This window comes from Canis lupus, chromosome 3 (genome assembly GCF_048164855.1).
Source record: "Canis lupus baileyi chromosome 3, mCanLup2.hap1, whole genome shotgun sequence".
In the NCBI taxonomy this organism is placed as follows: Eukaryota; Metazoa; Chordata; class Mammalia; order Carnivora; family Canidae; genus Canis; species Canis lupus.
In genome coordinates, this window is record NC_132840.1 from 74,292,352 (window position 1) to 74,302,780 (window position 10,429).

A 10,429-nucleotide genomic window follows, 5' to 3' on the forward strand; every position below is an offset into this window, starting at 1 on the left:
ATGCGTTCCTTAGGCGGGCTGGTACTGAGGCCCACTGGGGGCGCTGCCTCCGATGCTTAACTCCCGTGCAACCTTCCACAGTTACTTCCTCTCCACGCCTCAGTCTTCCCATCTGTAAAATGCCTGTAAGAATAGAACGGCACGTAGCGCTGTTGTGAGGACTGAGGTAGTTAATGGGAAGCTGGGAGGACACACAGGGAGCACCCTATCGTACTAGTTACCTATCAGTGGGAGCCCGGGAAGGGACTCGCGCAGCCGCAGAAGGGGCTGCAGTGGCGCCGGCCCGCCGCTGGGGGCCGCGGGGACCGCTGGGTACGCCCCGCCCCCGAGGGGGTCAGGGGTCGCCGGGTGGAGGGAGACCAGCTACGCGTCGCGGGTACAGCGGCTCCTGGGCCCATGGCGCCGGCGCAGCGATGCCCGCTGTGCCGCCAGACCTTCTTCTGTGGTCGCGGACACGTCTACAGTCGCAAGCACCAGCGGCAGCTGAAGGCGGCTTTGGAGCGGCTCCTGCCCCAGGTGCGGACGGGAGGCGGGAGGGGGCCGCGGACCGCCTGGGGTGGGGGATGCGGGCGGTGCAGGGAGGGCGCGAGGGGGGAGACGTGGGGGCTCCACTGGGGGCCTTCTGGGCCTCTCTCCGCCGCAGGTGGAGGCCGCCCGCAAGGCCATCCGCGCCGCTCAGGTGGAGCGTTACGTGCCGGAGCACGAGCGGCGCTGCTGGTGCCTGTGCTGCGGCTGCGAGGTGCGGAAACACCTGAGCCACGGAAACCTGACCGTGCTGCACGGGGGGCTGCTGGAGCATCTGGCCAGGTGAGATCCGGCCGAGGAGCCTCATCCATCCAGCACATTCGCATACTGTCGTGTGTGGGGGGAGAGGGGGGTTAGGGGTGGATGAGAGGAAGAACGCTTTTGTAGTTCGGGTGGATCGAGTCACCTTATTGGCGTTGCATCCTTGAGCGGTGGAGGGTTTATGGCTGCCATGGTCCCAGTGGAAATGGTGGGGAAGCCAGATGGGCAGCTGGTTCAGGGTTACCTCCCATCATCTCCTTTCAGATTCTCACATTTTTACTGGAAGAGGGAGACTGGACATCTGGAAGAGACTAGTAACATTGTCCTATCAGCCTAGCCCAGAGGCAGAAACCAAGATGTCAGTGTGCACTACTTACCTAATGCCTAGGTATCAGTGACGTTCTGTAATCTGTCATTGAGATTATCCGTTCATTTGCAGCCCAGAGCACAAGAAAGCAACCAACAGATTCTGGTGGGAGAACAAGGCAGAGTTCCAATTGAAAGAGAAGTTTCTGATCTCCCCCCAGGACTATGCACGGTAAATCACTGATTATGAAAGATGAGATAACAGAATAGGGCTTCTCTAGATCTTTGTCAGGTGCTGGAGCTTTCTCTATTAATTGGAAATTTCAGTAGGGACTTTGTAAGTATCTGTTGTCTTCATAGCACTCATTCCTAGGCATGATACTGGACACAAAAGAAGCATGACAGAGTCTTTGAAAGGTTTATATCTAGTTGGGGATAGGATTTATGATACACTTAGCAAATAGAGAACAGTATATAATAAAAGTATTTTTTTGAGAGAGAGAGCACACAGAGGAGAGGGAGAAGCAGACTCCCCGCTGAGAAGAGAGACACACACCACCACCACCACCACCACCACCACCACCACCACCACCGTGGGGCTTCTCAGGACTCTGAGATCATGACCTGAGCTGAAGGCAGACACTTAACCGACTGAGCCACCCAGATGTCCCTAAAGTTAACTATTATTTAAATGTGTAGTACAGGGATCCCTGGGTGGCGCAGCGGTTTGGCGCCTGCCTTTGGCCCAGGGTGCGATCCTGGAGACCCGGGATCGAATCCCACGTCGGGCTCCCGGTGCATGGAGCCTGCTTCTCCTTCTGCCTATGTCTCTGCCTCTCTCTCTCTCTCTGTGTGTGACTATCATAAATAAATAAAAATAAAAAAAAATAAAAAAATAAATGTGTAGTACACAGAATTGTTAAGGTCCTGTAGCTTTTATAGTGTATAAGCAACTGGTACCCACCCAGCGCTCACTTGAATAATCTTAGACTCTGTTTTAACTGGCCTCTAGAGGACCCTGAGAAACTGGAGTGCAATAAGCTGGTCAGCACAGAGTGGGTATGAGTGCTGACTGCTTCAGGAAAAGGACAAAGCCTCATACTACCTTTTTTTTTTTTTTTTTTTTTAAAGATTTTATTTATTCATGAGAGGGAGAAACAGGCTCCCTATGGGGAGTCCAATGCACAACTCCATTACAGGACTGCAGGATCATGCCCTGAGCCAAAGGCAGATGCTCAACTACTGAGCTACCCAGACATCCCAGCCTCATTCTACTTTTATTGGGACAATACTGAGATTATAAGGAATTGAACCCAAGGGGATCTTGGAACCAAAGTTACAGAAAAACTCATGACATCTATTATTGTTTCCTACTCAGTGTGGAGAATAATGAGGGAATGGGGAGAAATACCTAAAACCTACCACCTTGCCTCCAAATTTGCGGTTCAGACTGGGCAGGAGATGGGGAATTGAGGCCACTCTGACCCAGCTCCAAATGGTGTTTGGTGGGAATAAAGGATAGTTGAGCAGAAAAAGTTGTAATTGAGAATTATGAGGATGGACTCTTTAAACGTATTAGTTTTGATTTTTGAACATTATACATTTCAAGCTCACATGCACAAGGCAAAGCCAAGCCTGACTGATTTATCAGTTGGTAAAGATAACACAAGCCATCCTTAGATTCAGACAGGTTATCGTTTTTACATAGAGTAAAGAAGCCCAAAGTGCCAGCTTTCCAGGTCCTTGTCCCACCCACCAAAGAGGACCACTCTGAAACAAAAATGGCTAGCTAATTGTCATGTGAGCTGTAGGACACTCTGCTGCTGGGAAGCCCAGTGTGGCTTGCAGCTCTAATCTGAGAGAGGTGGGGAGAAATCTCCAAGTGGGAGAGGGCCTCAAAGCAGCTCCTTTCAGGACTCCCATCCTGTGTTCCACGAGCATCACACAGGTTTTCAGCCAAGACTCTGATGCTGTGTTCTAGGCTTTGCCCGAATGGATAGGTGCAAGGCTGCCAGGGTAGTGGTAGAGCCATTCCCCCACAGAGATGTTTTACGTATTGAGATCAGGCCAGAAAGCAAATCCTAAAATTGATTCCAAACAAGAACAAATTGTCGTAGCTATATATCAAATTGAAAACAATCACAAAAGAATAAGAATTCAAGTAACTTGAACATAAAATTCTGAGTGTATATCCTTATATTTTCCAAGGTCTAAAGAGCTACAAAGAAGTCCTGAGCTTTGCTTAGTAGTTTTGTTGGTAGTGGTATTGCTTGTATTGGTATTTTTCTGGTACCTTTCTGTGTGTATTGCAAGGTAAAACAACTGTAGTTATATATTGGTGTTGTCCCATATATGGGACAAGTTAGACATCAAAAGAGATGAATTGATTTTAAGTGTGGTAACGTTTTATAGGCTCTTCCTGTTCTTAGGTGCCTGTCGAAGTATTCAGAGTTAAGTTTCATGATGTTCTAAAGCTCATTTTTGATTTGGCAAAAGGGAAATGTATATATAGAAGAGAAGCAGAGCCAGTAATGCAAAACGTTGACAGTGAATCTGGGTAAAAGGTACAGGGGTGTTCATTGTTCTATTTTGTTTCTGTAATTTTGAAATTGTCTAAAATTTGAAGGAAAAGAAATGATCTACAGAGGATCTTTTATAACTGGTGTTCTTGGGATCCCTGGGTGGCACAGCGGTTTAGCGCCTGCCTTTGGCCCAGGGCACGATCCTGGAGACCCGGGATCGAATCCCACGTCGGGCTCCCGGTGCATGGAGCCTGCTTCTCCCTCTGCCTGTGTCTCTGCCTCTCCCTCTCTGTGTGTGTGTGACTATCATAAATAAATAAAAATTAAAAAAAAAAAAAAACTGGCGTTCTTGGCTGACTAGTCCTTTTCCTTTTTCTTATTTATCTTAAAGATTGTGTTCAGTTGAGAGAGGGAGAGAGCGAGAGAGCACAAGCAGGGGGAACAGCAGAGGGAGAAGTAAGCAGGCTCCCCACTGAACAGGGTGCCCAACATGAGGCTCAATCCCAGGACCCGGGGATCATGACCTGAACCGAAGGCAGATACTTAACTGACTGAGCCACCTAGGCACCCCTCCCCACCTTTTTCTTTTTAGATTCAAGAAATCCATGGTGAAAGGTTTGGATACCTATGAGGAAAAAGAGGATGAGGTGATCAAAGAGGTAAGTTAAAGAAAGGTCTCCGAAGGACCCAGCCCCATGATCCTGTACCTAGCTAAACAGCCTCTCCCCCGCAGATGGCAGCTCAGATTCGAGAGGTGGAACACAGCCGGCAGGAGCTGGTTCAGTCTGTCTTAGAGGTTGGTGTCCCTCGGAGCCGCCAGAGCAGTATCCAAATGCATTTGATCCCTGGTTTTCCCAGGTCCAGCATTTCACCTACCAGGTCTTCTACAACTCGTGGACTCCATGCTTCATCTGCTCCGCTTGATTTCCCTTACCTGTCCGCCAGGGGGCAGGCCTTGTCAGTGGAGATGTGGGCAGAGTTAGGAGGGAGGGAAGTTTGCAAGATGGGCAGTACCCTCCATATGCCAGTTTGTTTCCTACTGGAGGGTGGGAGCAAGGCCTAGACTGACACTTAAGGATCCGAGACACATTTATTTTTCCTGAATCAAACTCAGCCTCAGGCAGTGCCAGACCCAGAAGAAGGCTCTTCAGCACTGGGAAGCTGGAAAGGGACCAACAGGTAAAATTGCTAAGGAATCTTATTGGGAGTGTGACCTCTGTTAGAACATTCTGTAACTTTTTGGCTGGAAGATGGGGAATCTGGGTGAAAGGTACATGGGTGTTCCCATTCTGCTATCCTCCAGGGGTTGTGGCTCAAGGACCTCTCTGCCAGCCTGGCTCCTGTTTGTCTTTTTTAGTCTAGTGGCCTCCACCTCACAGCAGCCCTCCTACTTGGACCTGCCACCCACCCCAGAGCTTGATTGGATGGAGACAGGACAACCTTTGACATTCATTGGCCATCAGGTACAATGGATAAGCTGGCCCGGAAGGCCAGTGCCCCCACAATTCCCAGGACACCCATCTCTCTTGGGTTTTGTACCTTTTCTGGCCATTCCCATCTCCCTAGCTATGCCTTTCCTTGGTGTGTTCAGACCTCTTTCCTCACCCACCAGTGATTTCATCTGCACCTGTTGCCCCCTCTGCCACTGAATGCCAACTCCTATAGCTCATCCTCTGCAAAACCCCCAGCTCAATTTAGGACATTTAGGCACATGAATCTAACTTACCCTACCATCCCTAGATTTCCAGAACTGTAGAGTTATTGTCTCCTCTTTCATCTCTTACATCGTCTGTGAGTAGACCTAGTTTACTTGCTGGCTGTAAGATGGCCTCTGTTACGTTTTGGATGTTTCTGTTCCCCCTGCATTCCTGTCCTAAACAGAAAGCCACTGCCTCACCTGCTGTCTTGTACACGTGCATCTTCTGATTTTTTGCATGTGTCATTGCTATGGCATTAAATATTATGTCTACCTTCCTTCAGCCTGCCTCAAATATCACCTTTTCATGGAAGGCTTATGTGAACAGGTCGCCTGTTACAAATGTATGTGGGACCACGTAAAAAAACTGTCAATGTAATCTGTGTTAATTTCTGCTTAAGTCTCTTCCCCCTTGGTACATACTGCCCTGTGTAGAAAGGGTTTTGCTTATGATGCAACTAGTAGGCACTCAGTATTTTAAGATTTAATGCCAACCAGGGCATAGAACTAGCACTGTGGTACTTCTATACCCCCTCCTGTGGCTTGCCCTTTTTCTAGCTAGGAATATCCCATCCTGCCCTCAGTTTCTTATCTGGGATTTTCCTCCCCATTTCCGACTATAGGATACACCAGGAATTGGTAACATCCACTCAGGTAAGAACCAGGGCAGTGTTTCTCAGATGGTAAGAGGCAATTATTTTTTTTAAGTTTCTTATTTTAGGGGTGCCTGGGTGGCACAGTCAGTTCAGCATCCCAACTCTTGGTTTTGGCTCGGGTATGATCTTGGGGTCTTGAGATCAAGCCCACACTCAGCACAGTCTTAAGATTCTCTCTCCTTCTCCCCACCACCCTTGTGCTCTCACTGAAAATTTTTTAAAAGAAGATGGGTGTCAAACCAACTGCCACCCAGGCACCCCAATTATTTTTTTAAAGAATACAGTTAAGATAAAGTGCTATCTGATATAAGGCCTTGTATCTTTAATATATGAAGAATTATCAAAACTCAGAGGGATGTAAAAAGATGTTCATCATGGTGACTAAAATGAAACGCTATGTATGTGAAAAAACATTCCTAAACTGCCGGTGGCAATGTTAAAATGGCATAACCAATTGGGGAAACAGTTCAAGGATTTAAGTTAAACATACACCCACCATCATGATCCAGACATTGCAGGAGAAAAAGCAAATATGTCTGCACAAAGTCTTGCACACCAGATGGTCACAGCTCTAGTTGCAGTACCCCAAAACTGAAACTGAAAACAATCCAAACGTGCCTCAACAAAGGAACAGAGTAGCACTCAACAAAGTATTGTTAAGTGCAGCACAGATAAATCTTAAAATAACTATTAGAAACCAGACGGAAAAAAGGCACATACCAGCAAATGCAAACTAGAGTTAATGGGCACACAGCCATGGTTGCCTGGGGCTGGGAAGAGGTACAGAAAGATGCAGAAGTACTTTATAAAGGGGAGGAGGATACACAACGGTGACATCTGGTATCGTGTGACCCATTTACTCAAAGCTTTTTTCAGATTGTATACTGTCAATGTGTGCCGCTGTAGGTCAGTCATGCCTCAACAAAACTGTAAAGTGTCAGTACAGCATATCACGTGTAAGGTATGTTGCTTTACATTAGCCCAAGCCCCTCAACTTCCCATGGTTCAGAGTTCCTCAGTTTTGCTTTTTAACATTTCAGGTGGCAATTGGTAAGAGCTTATAGCTAGGGCATGTTTCACGGTAGCCTGAAACTTAAATGCCTTCATTCCTGCTTAATGGGTCTTTTCCAGGTGCTACACCTCCCTGGATGGTCCAGGATGAAGAATACAGTTCTGTAAACCAACAAATAGGACCATCCTATGAAGAATTTCTTAAAGAAAGTGAGTAAGCCAATTCAAGAACGGGAATAAACTCTAATAGAAACAGTTCAAAAACTGTTTACTTCTTTGTAGAGGAAAAACAGAAATTGAAGAAACTCCCCCCAGACAGAGTTGGAGCCAACTTTGATCACAGCTCCAGCACCAGTGTAGGCTGGCTGCCCTCTTTTGGCCGGGTCTGGAATAATGGACGTCGCTGGCAATCCAGGTATAGGTTCAGTTCCAGGACCCCAACACCCCAACCCTAACACCCCCTTGGAGAGGTCAGCCTTCATCCTGCTAACCCTTCATTTCCTTTCAGACATCAATTCAAAACGGAAGCTGCAGCAAGGAACAAACAGTCATGTAAAGAAAAAAAGCCAATCATTTCCTGATATTTTCCAACCACCATTAAGGCACAAAGCCAAGTCAACAAACCCTACCTGCTTATTCTTCTCTGTAACTAGTTTTCTTAGGAAAGAGACATACCCACTTATTTCATTTAATAAAGTTTTATTTCCCAAAATGTACAGTTGGTGGGATCTGCAAAAAAACAAAAATAAAGAATCAGAATTATACAGCCTTATGTAAGATATGTATACTTTCTATGCCATGAGCCCCTGGGTTCTTGTTACCTTGTTCATGCATCTTCACCGGCAGCTGGGGCATCTCCACCCTTGGTGTTTCTGGTGTAAATTACTTGAGCTCTGTGCTTTGAAACCAGTTTAATAAGTCCTAGAAAGAAAAATAAGGATACATTTTTCACACAGTACTATGAAACACTCAATGTAAACACTAGGAATGCTGAATTTAAGCGTGAGAGTTTAATAAGAACACCCCTAAGGGCACCTGGGTGTAGCTCAGTGGTTGAACATCTGCCTTTGGCTCACAGCATGATCCTGGGGGCCTGGGATCGGAGTCCCTCATCGGGCTCCTTGCAGGGAAGCCTGCTTCTCCCTCTGCTCACCTTCTGTCTCTCATGAATAAATCTTTAAAAAAACAAAACAAAACTGGGCAGCCCCGGTGGCTTAGTGTGTTCAGCACCGCCTTCAGTCCAGGACGTGATCCTGGAGAGCCGGGATCGAGTCCCGTATCAGGCTCCCTGCATGGAGCCTGCTTCTCCCTCTGCCCATGTCTGTCTCTCAAATAAATAAAAACCTTAAAAAAAAAAAAAAATCCCTACATTTCTTGGTGGTAATCTAATTTTATCTATTCTAAATGAGGGGCCTATGACTTGCTATTGGGATGGTTACCCTAAGCACTTAAATAATTTACTTAGAGCAAGCGTGTGCACATGCATAAGCAGGGGGAACAGGAGAGGGAGAAGCAGGCTCCCTGCTTAGTAGAGAGCCCAATGTGGGCCTCATCCCCAGGTCCCTGGGATAATGACCCCAGCTAAAGGCAGACCCTTAAGCTACTGAGCCATCCAGGCACCCCGCCCTCTTAACACTTAAAAAAACACTACTTCCATATTAGACATTAGAGATGGCTTAAAATATTTATACTCCTTTACACTAATGTGGATGAAATTAATTAGATCCAACACCCAATTTTTAAAAATAAAGTAAAAAATGTTTTACTATCAAAGCTTTTGGTAGTTCCATAGTATTTCAACATCATTGGGATTCTTCTGTAATATTTAAGGTGAATTTACTTGAAAACAGGGATCCTGAGGCTTCCACCAATATGACATAGGGGTCCATGGGACAAATCTGGCCAAGGGCCCTTCTTCGGGGTCTACCCAAGGGGAAACATGTGGGTTAGAGTATTACATCCAGTGGTGAGCCTGTGCCCATTTACTCAATTCCAGTAAAGACAGTTTAGGGTGGCTAACACCGTCATGCCAATTTAACGTGTAAAAGCCCATCAGTACAACACACCCCTCTCACCTTTACTGAGGAGCTCCTGAAGGGCTGCCCTGGCCAGAGAACCTCGAATCTTCAGTCTCTCAGAGACAACAGCTGGAGTTATAAGCTTATAGTTGGGAACCTCCTTACAGAGTTTGTCATATGTCGCTTTGTCAAACAACACCAGATTATTGAGCTTGTCTCGAACTTTGCCTTTGGACCACTTCTGCTCACGAAAAGAAAAAAAGAGGGAGTCGTTGCTCCTGGAAGAGATCACGCTTTCCGTCCCCAGACCACCTGTGTCAGGGAACTCGTTCCCCTGGCCTCAGTACTACAGCGCAAGGGTTCCTTGGCCTGCAAAAACCCACGAAATTCAGAATTTACAGAGACTTTACGAACTAAGATTCAAACCACCAAGACACAAAAGGGACCCTCGCTACCGTTAACGGCATCAAAAACGCGTTAGACTAAAGAAAAAAAGGATGAAAAAAAAAAAAAAAAAAAAAAAAAGGCTGTGAGAGTTTCGGATACAGGCGGGGCCCCACGATACTGTTAAAATCTCGTGCTAGGCATCAGGATACTTTGCACGCTCCCGTTTAACTTCTACGTACTGCGCAGCACCCCAGTGCTCAAAACAGAACGGTGAGGAGCGTACAAGCCCTAACGCTCGGACTCTAGACCCCACACTCCTAAGAGCAGTTGCCCCGAACGTGACGTACTAGCGCAGCCACATGGATCCGGCGTCCCCAATCTCACCCACGCTTGGGGCGGGGGGCGCTCCTACCTTCTTTTTGGCCTTGCCTCCAGACTTGTTCACTGGGTCTTTGTCCTTCTTGGCCGACTTTCCGGCATCTTTCTTCTTCTTGTCGTCCTTGGGCGGCTGTAGAGGAAAAGGGAGAATGCAGCCAGATGACCCGGCGGCCCCACAGCGCCCCAGCCCCACCACCCGAGCACATGGGGGAAGCAATCCTCCCGCCCGCCTCAAGGAGCGCCCGGCGGGTCTGGGGCCCTCCGTCCGGTGCCGCCTCAGCCGCGCCCCAGCACCGCCCGGCCCCCTCAGAACCGCACGGCCTCCCACCCTCAGGAGCTCACCATAGCGAAGCTCGGCGAGCAACAGCCACCCCTGCACCTCACTAAGATGTCGGACAAAAAGGAAGCGCCGCTCCCGGACCGGCCCAGAAACCTCCACCCTCAGCGAGCACTTCCGGGGCAGGGGGCGGAGCCCGCGGAGGAAGGTCGGCGGCTGCGGCCCGCGCCGGGCGGGGAGTGGCCCCCCCGAGGGACAGTGGTTCCCGAGCCGCGCACCCGAAGGCTGCTCGCGGCTTGTCGGGCTTTGCCGCTAGTTTTGAGGCAGCCACGTGGTGCCATTCCCTGACTCTGGAAACTAGTAAAGACATAGAAAACCACCCGTCCGGCCCC

The 10,429-nt window shown here is 48.2% G+C and overlaps 2 protein-coding genes across 3 annotated transcripts; one reads left to right on the forward strand and one right to left on the reverse strand.

The window, feature by feature from the left end:
* Window positions 1–309: 309 nt before the first annotated feature.
* CENATAC (centrosomal AT-AC splicing factor) lies at window positions 310–7,749 on the forward strand. Of its 2 annotated transcripts, XM_072822304.1 has the most exons (11): window positions 315–516; window positions 644–807; window positions 1,226–1,324; window positions 4,207–4,273; window positions 4,348–4,410; window positions 4,729–4,793; window positions 4,972–5,077; window positions 5,934–5,964; window positions 7,098–7,187; window positions 7,260–7,392; window positions 7,486–7,749. In XM_072822304.1, exons 1-11 carry the CDS (start codon window positions 397–399, stop codon window positions 7,556–7,558), a joined length of 1,011 nt encoding a protein of 336 aa, XP_072678405.1. In that variant the 5' UTR covers window positions 315–396; the 3' UTR covers window positions 7,559–7,749. The 2 variants fall into 2 exon arrangements, with proteins under 2 accessions (XP_072678406.1, XP_072678405.1); XM_072822305.1 differs by lacking the exons at window positions 5,934–5,964; window positions 7,098–7,187; window positions 7,260–7,392; window positions 7,486–7,749 and adding an exon at window positions 5,355–5,927 and having other exon boundaries at window positions 310–516.
* On the reverse strand, window positions 7,660–10,426 carry RPS25 (ribosomal protein S25). Its single transcript, XM_072822307.1, has 5 exons — window positions 10,103–10,426; window positions 9,795–9,890; window positions 9,053–9,236; window positions 7,799–7,898; window positions 7,660–7,706 (listed from the first exon to the last, which is right to left on the reverse strand). Exons 1-4 carry the CDS (start codon window positions 10,103–10,105, stop codon window positions 7,804–7,806), a joined length of 378 nt encoding a protein of 125 aa, XP_072678408.1. The 5' UTR covers window positions 10,106–10,426; the 3' UTR covers window positions 7,660–7,706; window positions 7,799–7,803.
* Between the last annotated feature and the right edge of the window lie 3 nt (window positions 10,427–10,429).

Coding starts and splice junctions, on each gene's coding strand:
- CENATAC (XM_072822304.1), top strand. CDS start 397: ATGGCGCCGGCGCAGCGATGCCCGCTGTGCCGCCAGACCTTCTTCTGT. Junction 7,188..7,259: donor TGAAGAATTTCTTAAAGAAA/GTGAGTAAGCCA, acceptor ACTTCTTTGTAG/AGGAAAAACAGAAATTGAAG. Junction 7,393..7,485: donor GGACGTCGCTGGCAATCCAG/GTATAGGTTCAG, acceptor ATTTCCTTTCAG/ACATCAATTCAAAACGGAAG.
- RPS25 (XM_072822307.1), bottom strand. Junction 9,237..9,794: donor GAGGCAAGGCCAAAAAGAAG/GTAGGAGCGCCC, acceptor TTTCGTGAGCAG/AAGTGGTCCAAAGGCAAAGT. Junction 7,899..9,052: donor TCAGGAGCTCCTCAGTAAAG/GTGAGAGGGGTG, acceptor TTTTCTTTCTAG/GACTTATTAAACTGGTTTCA.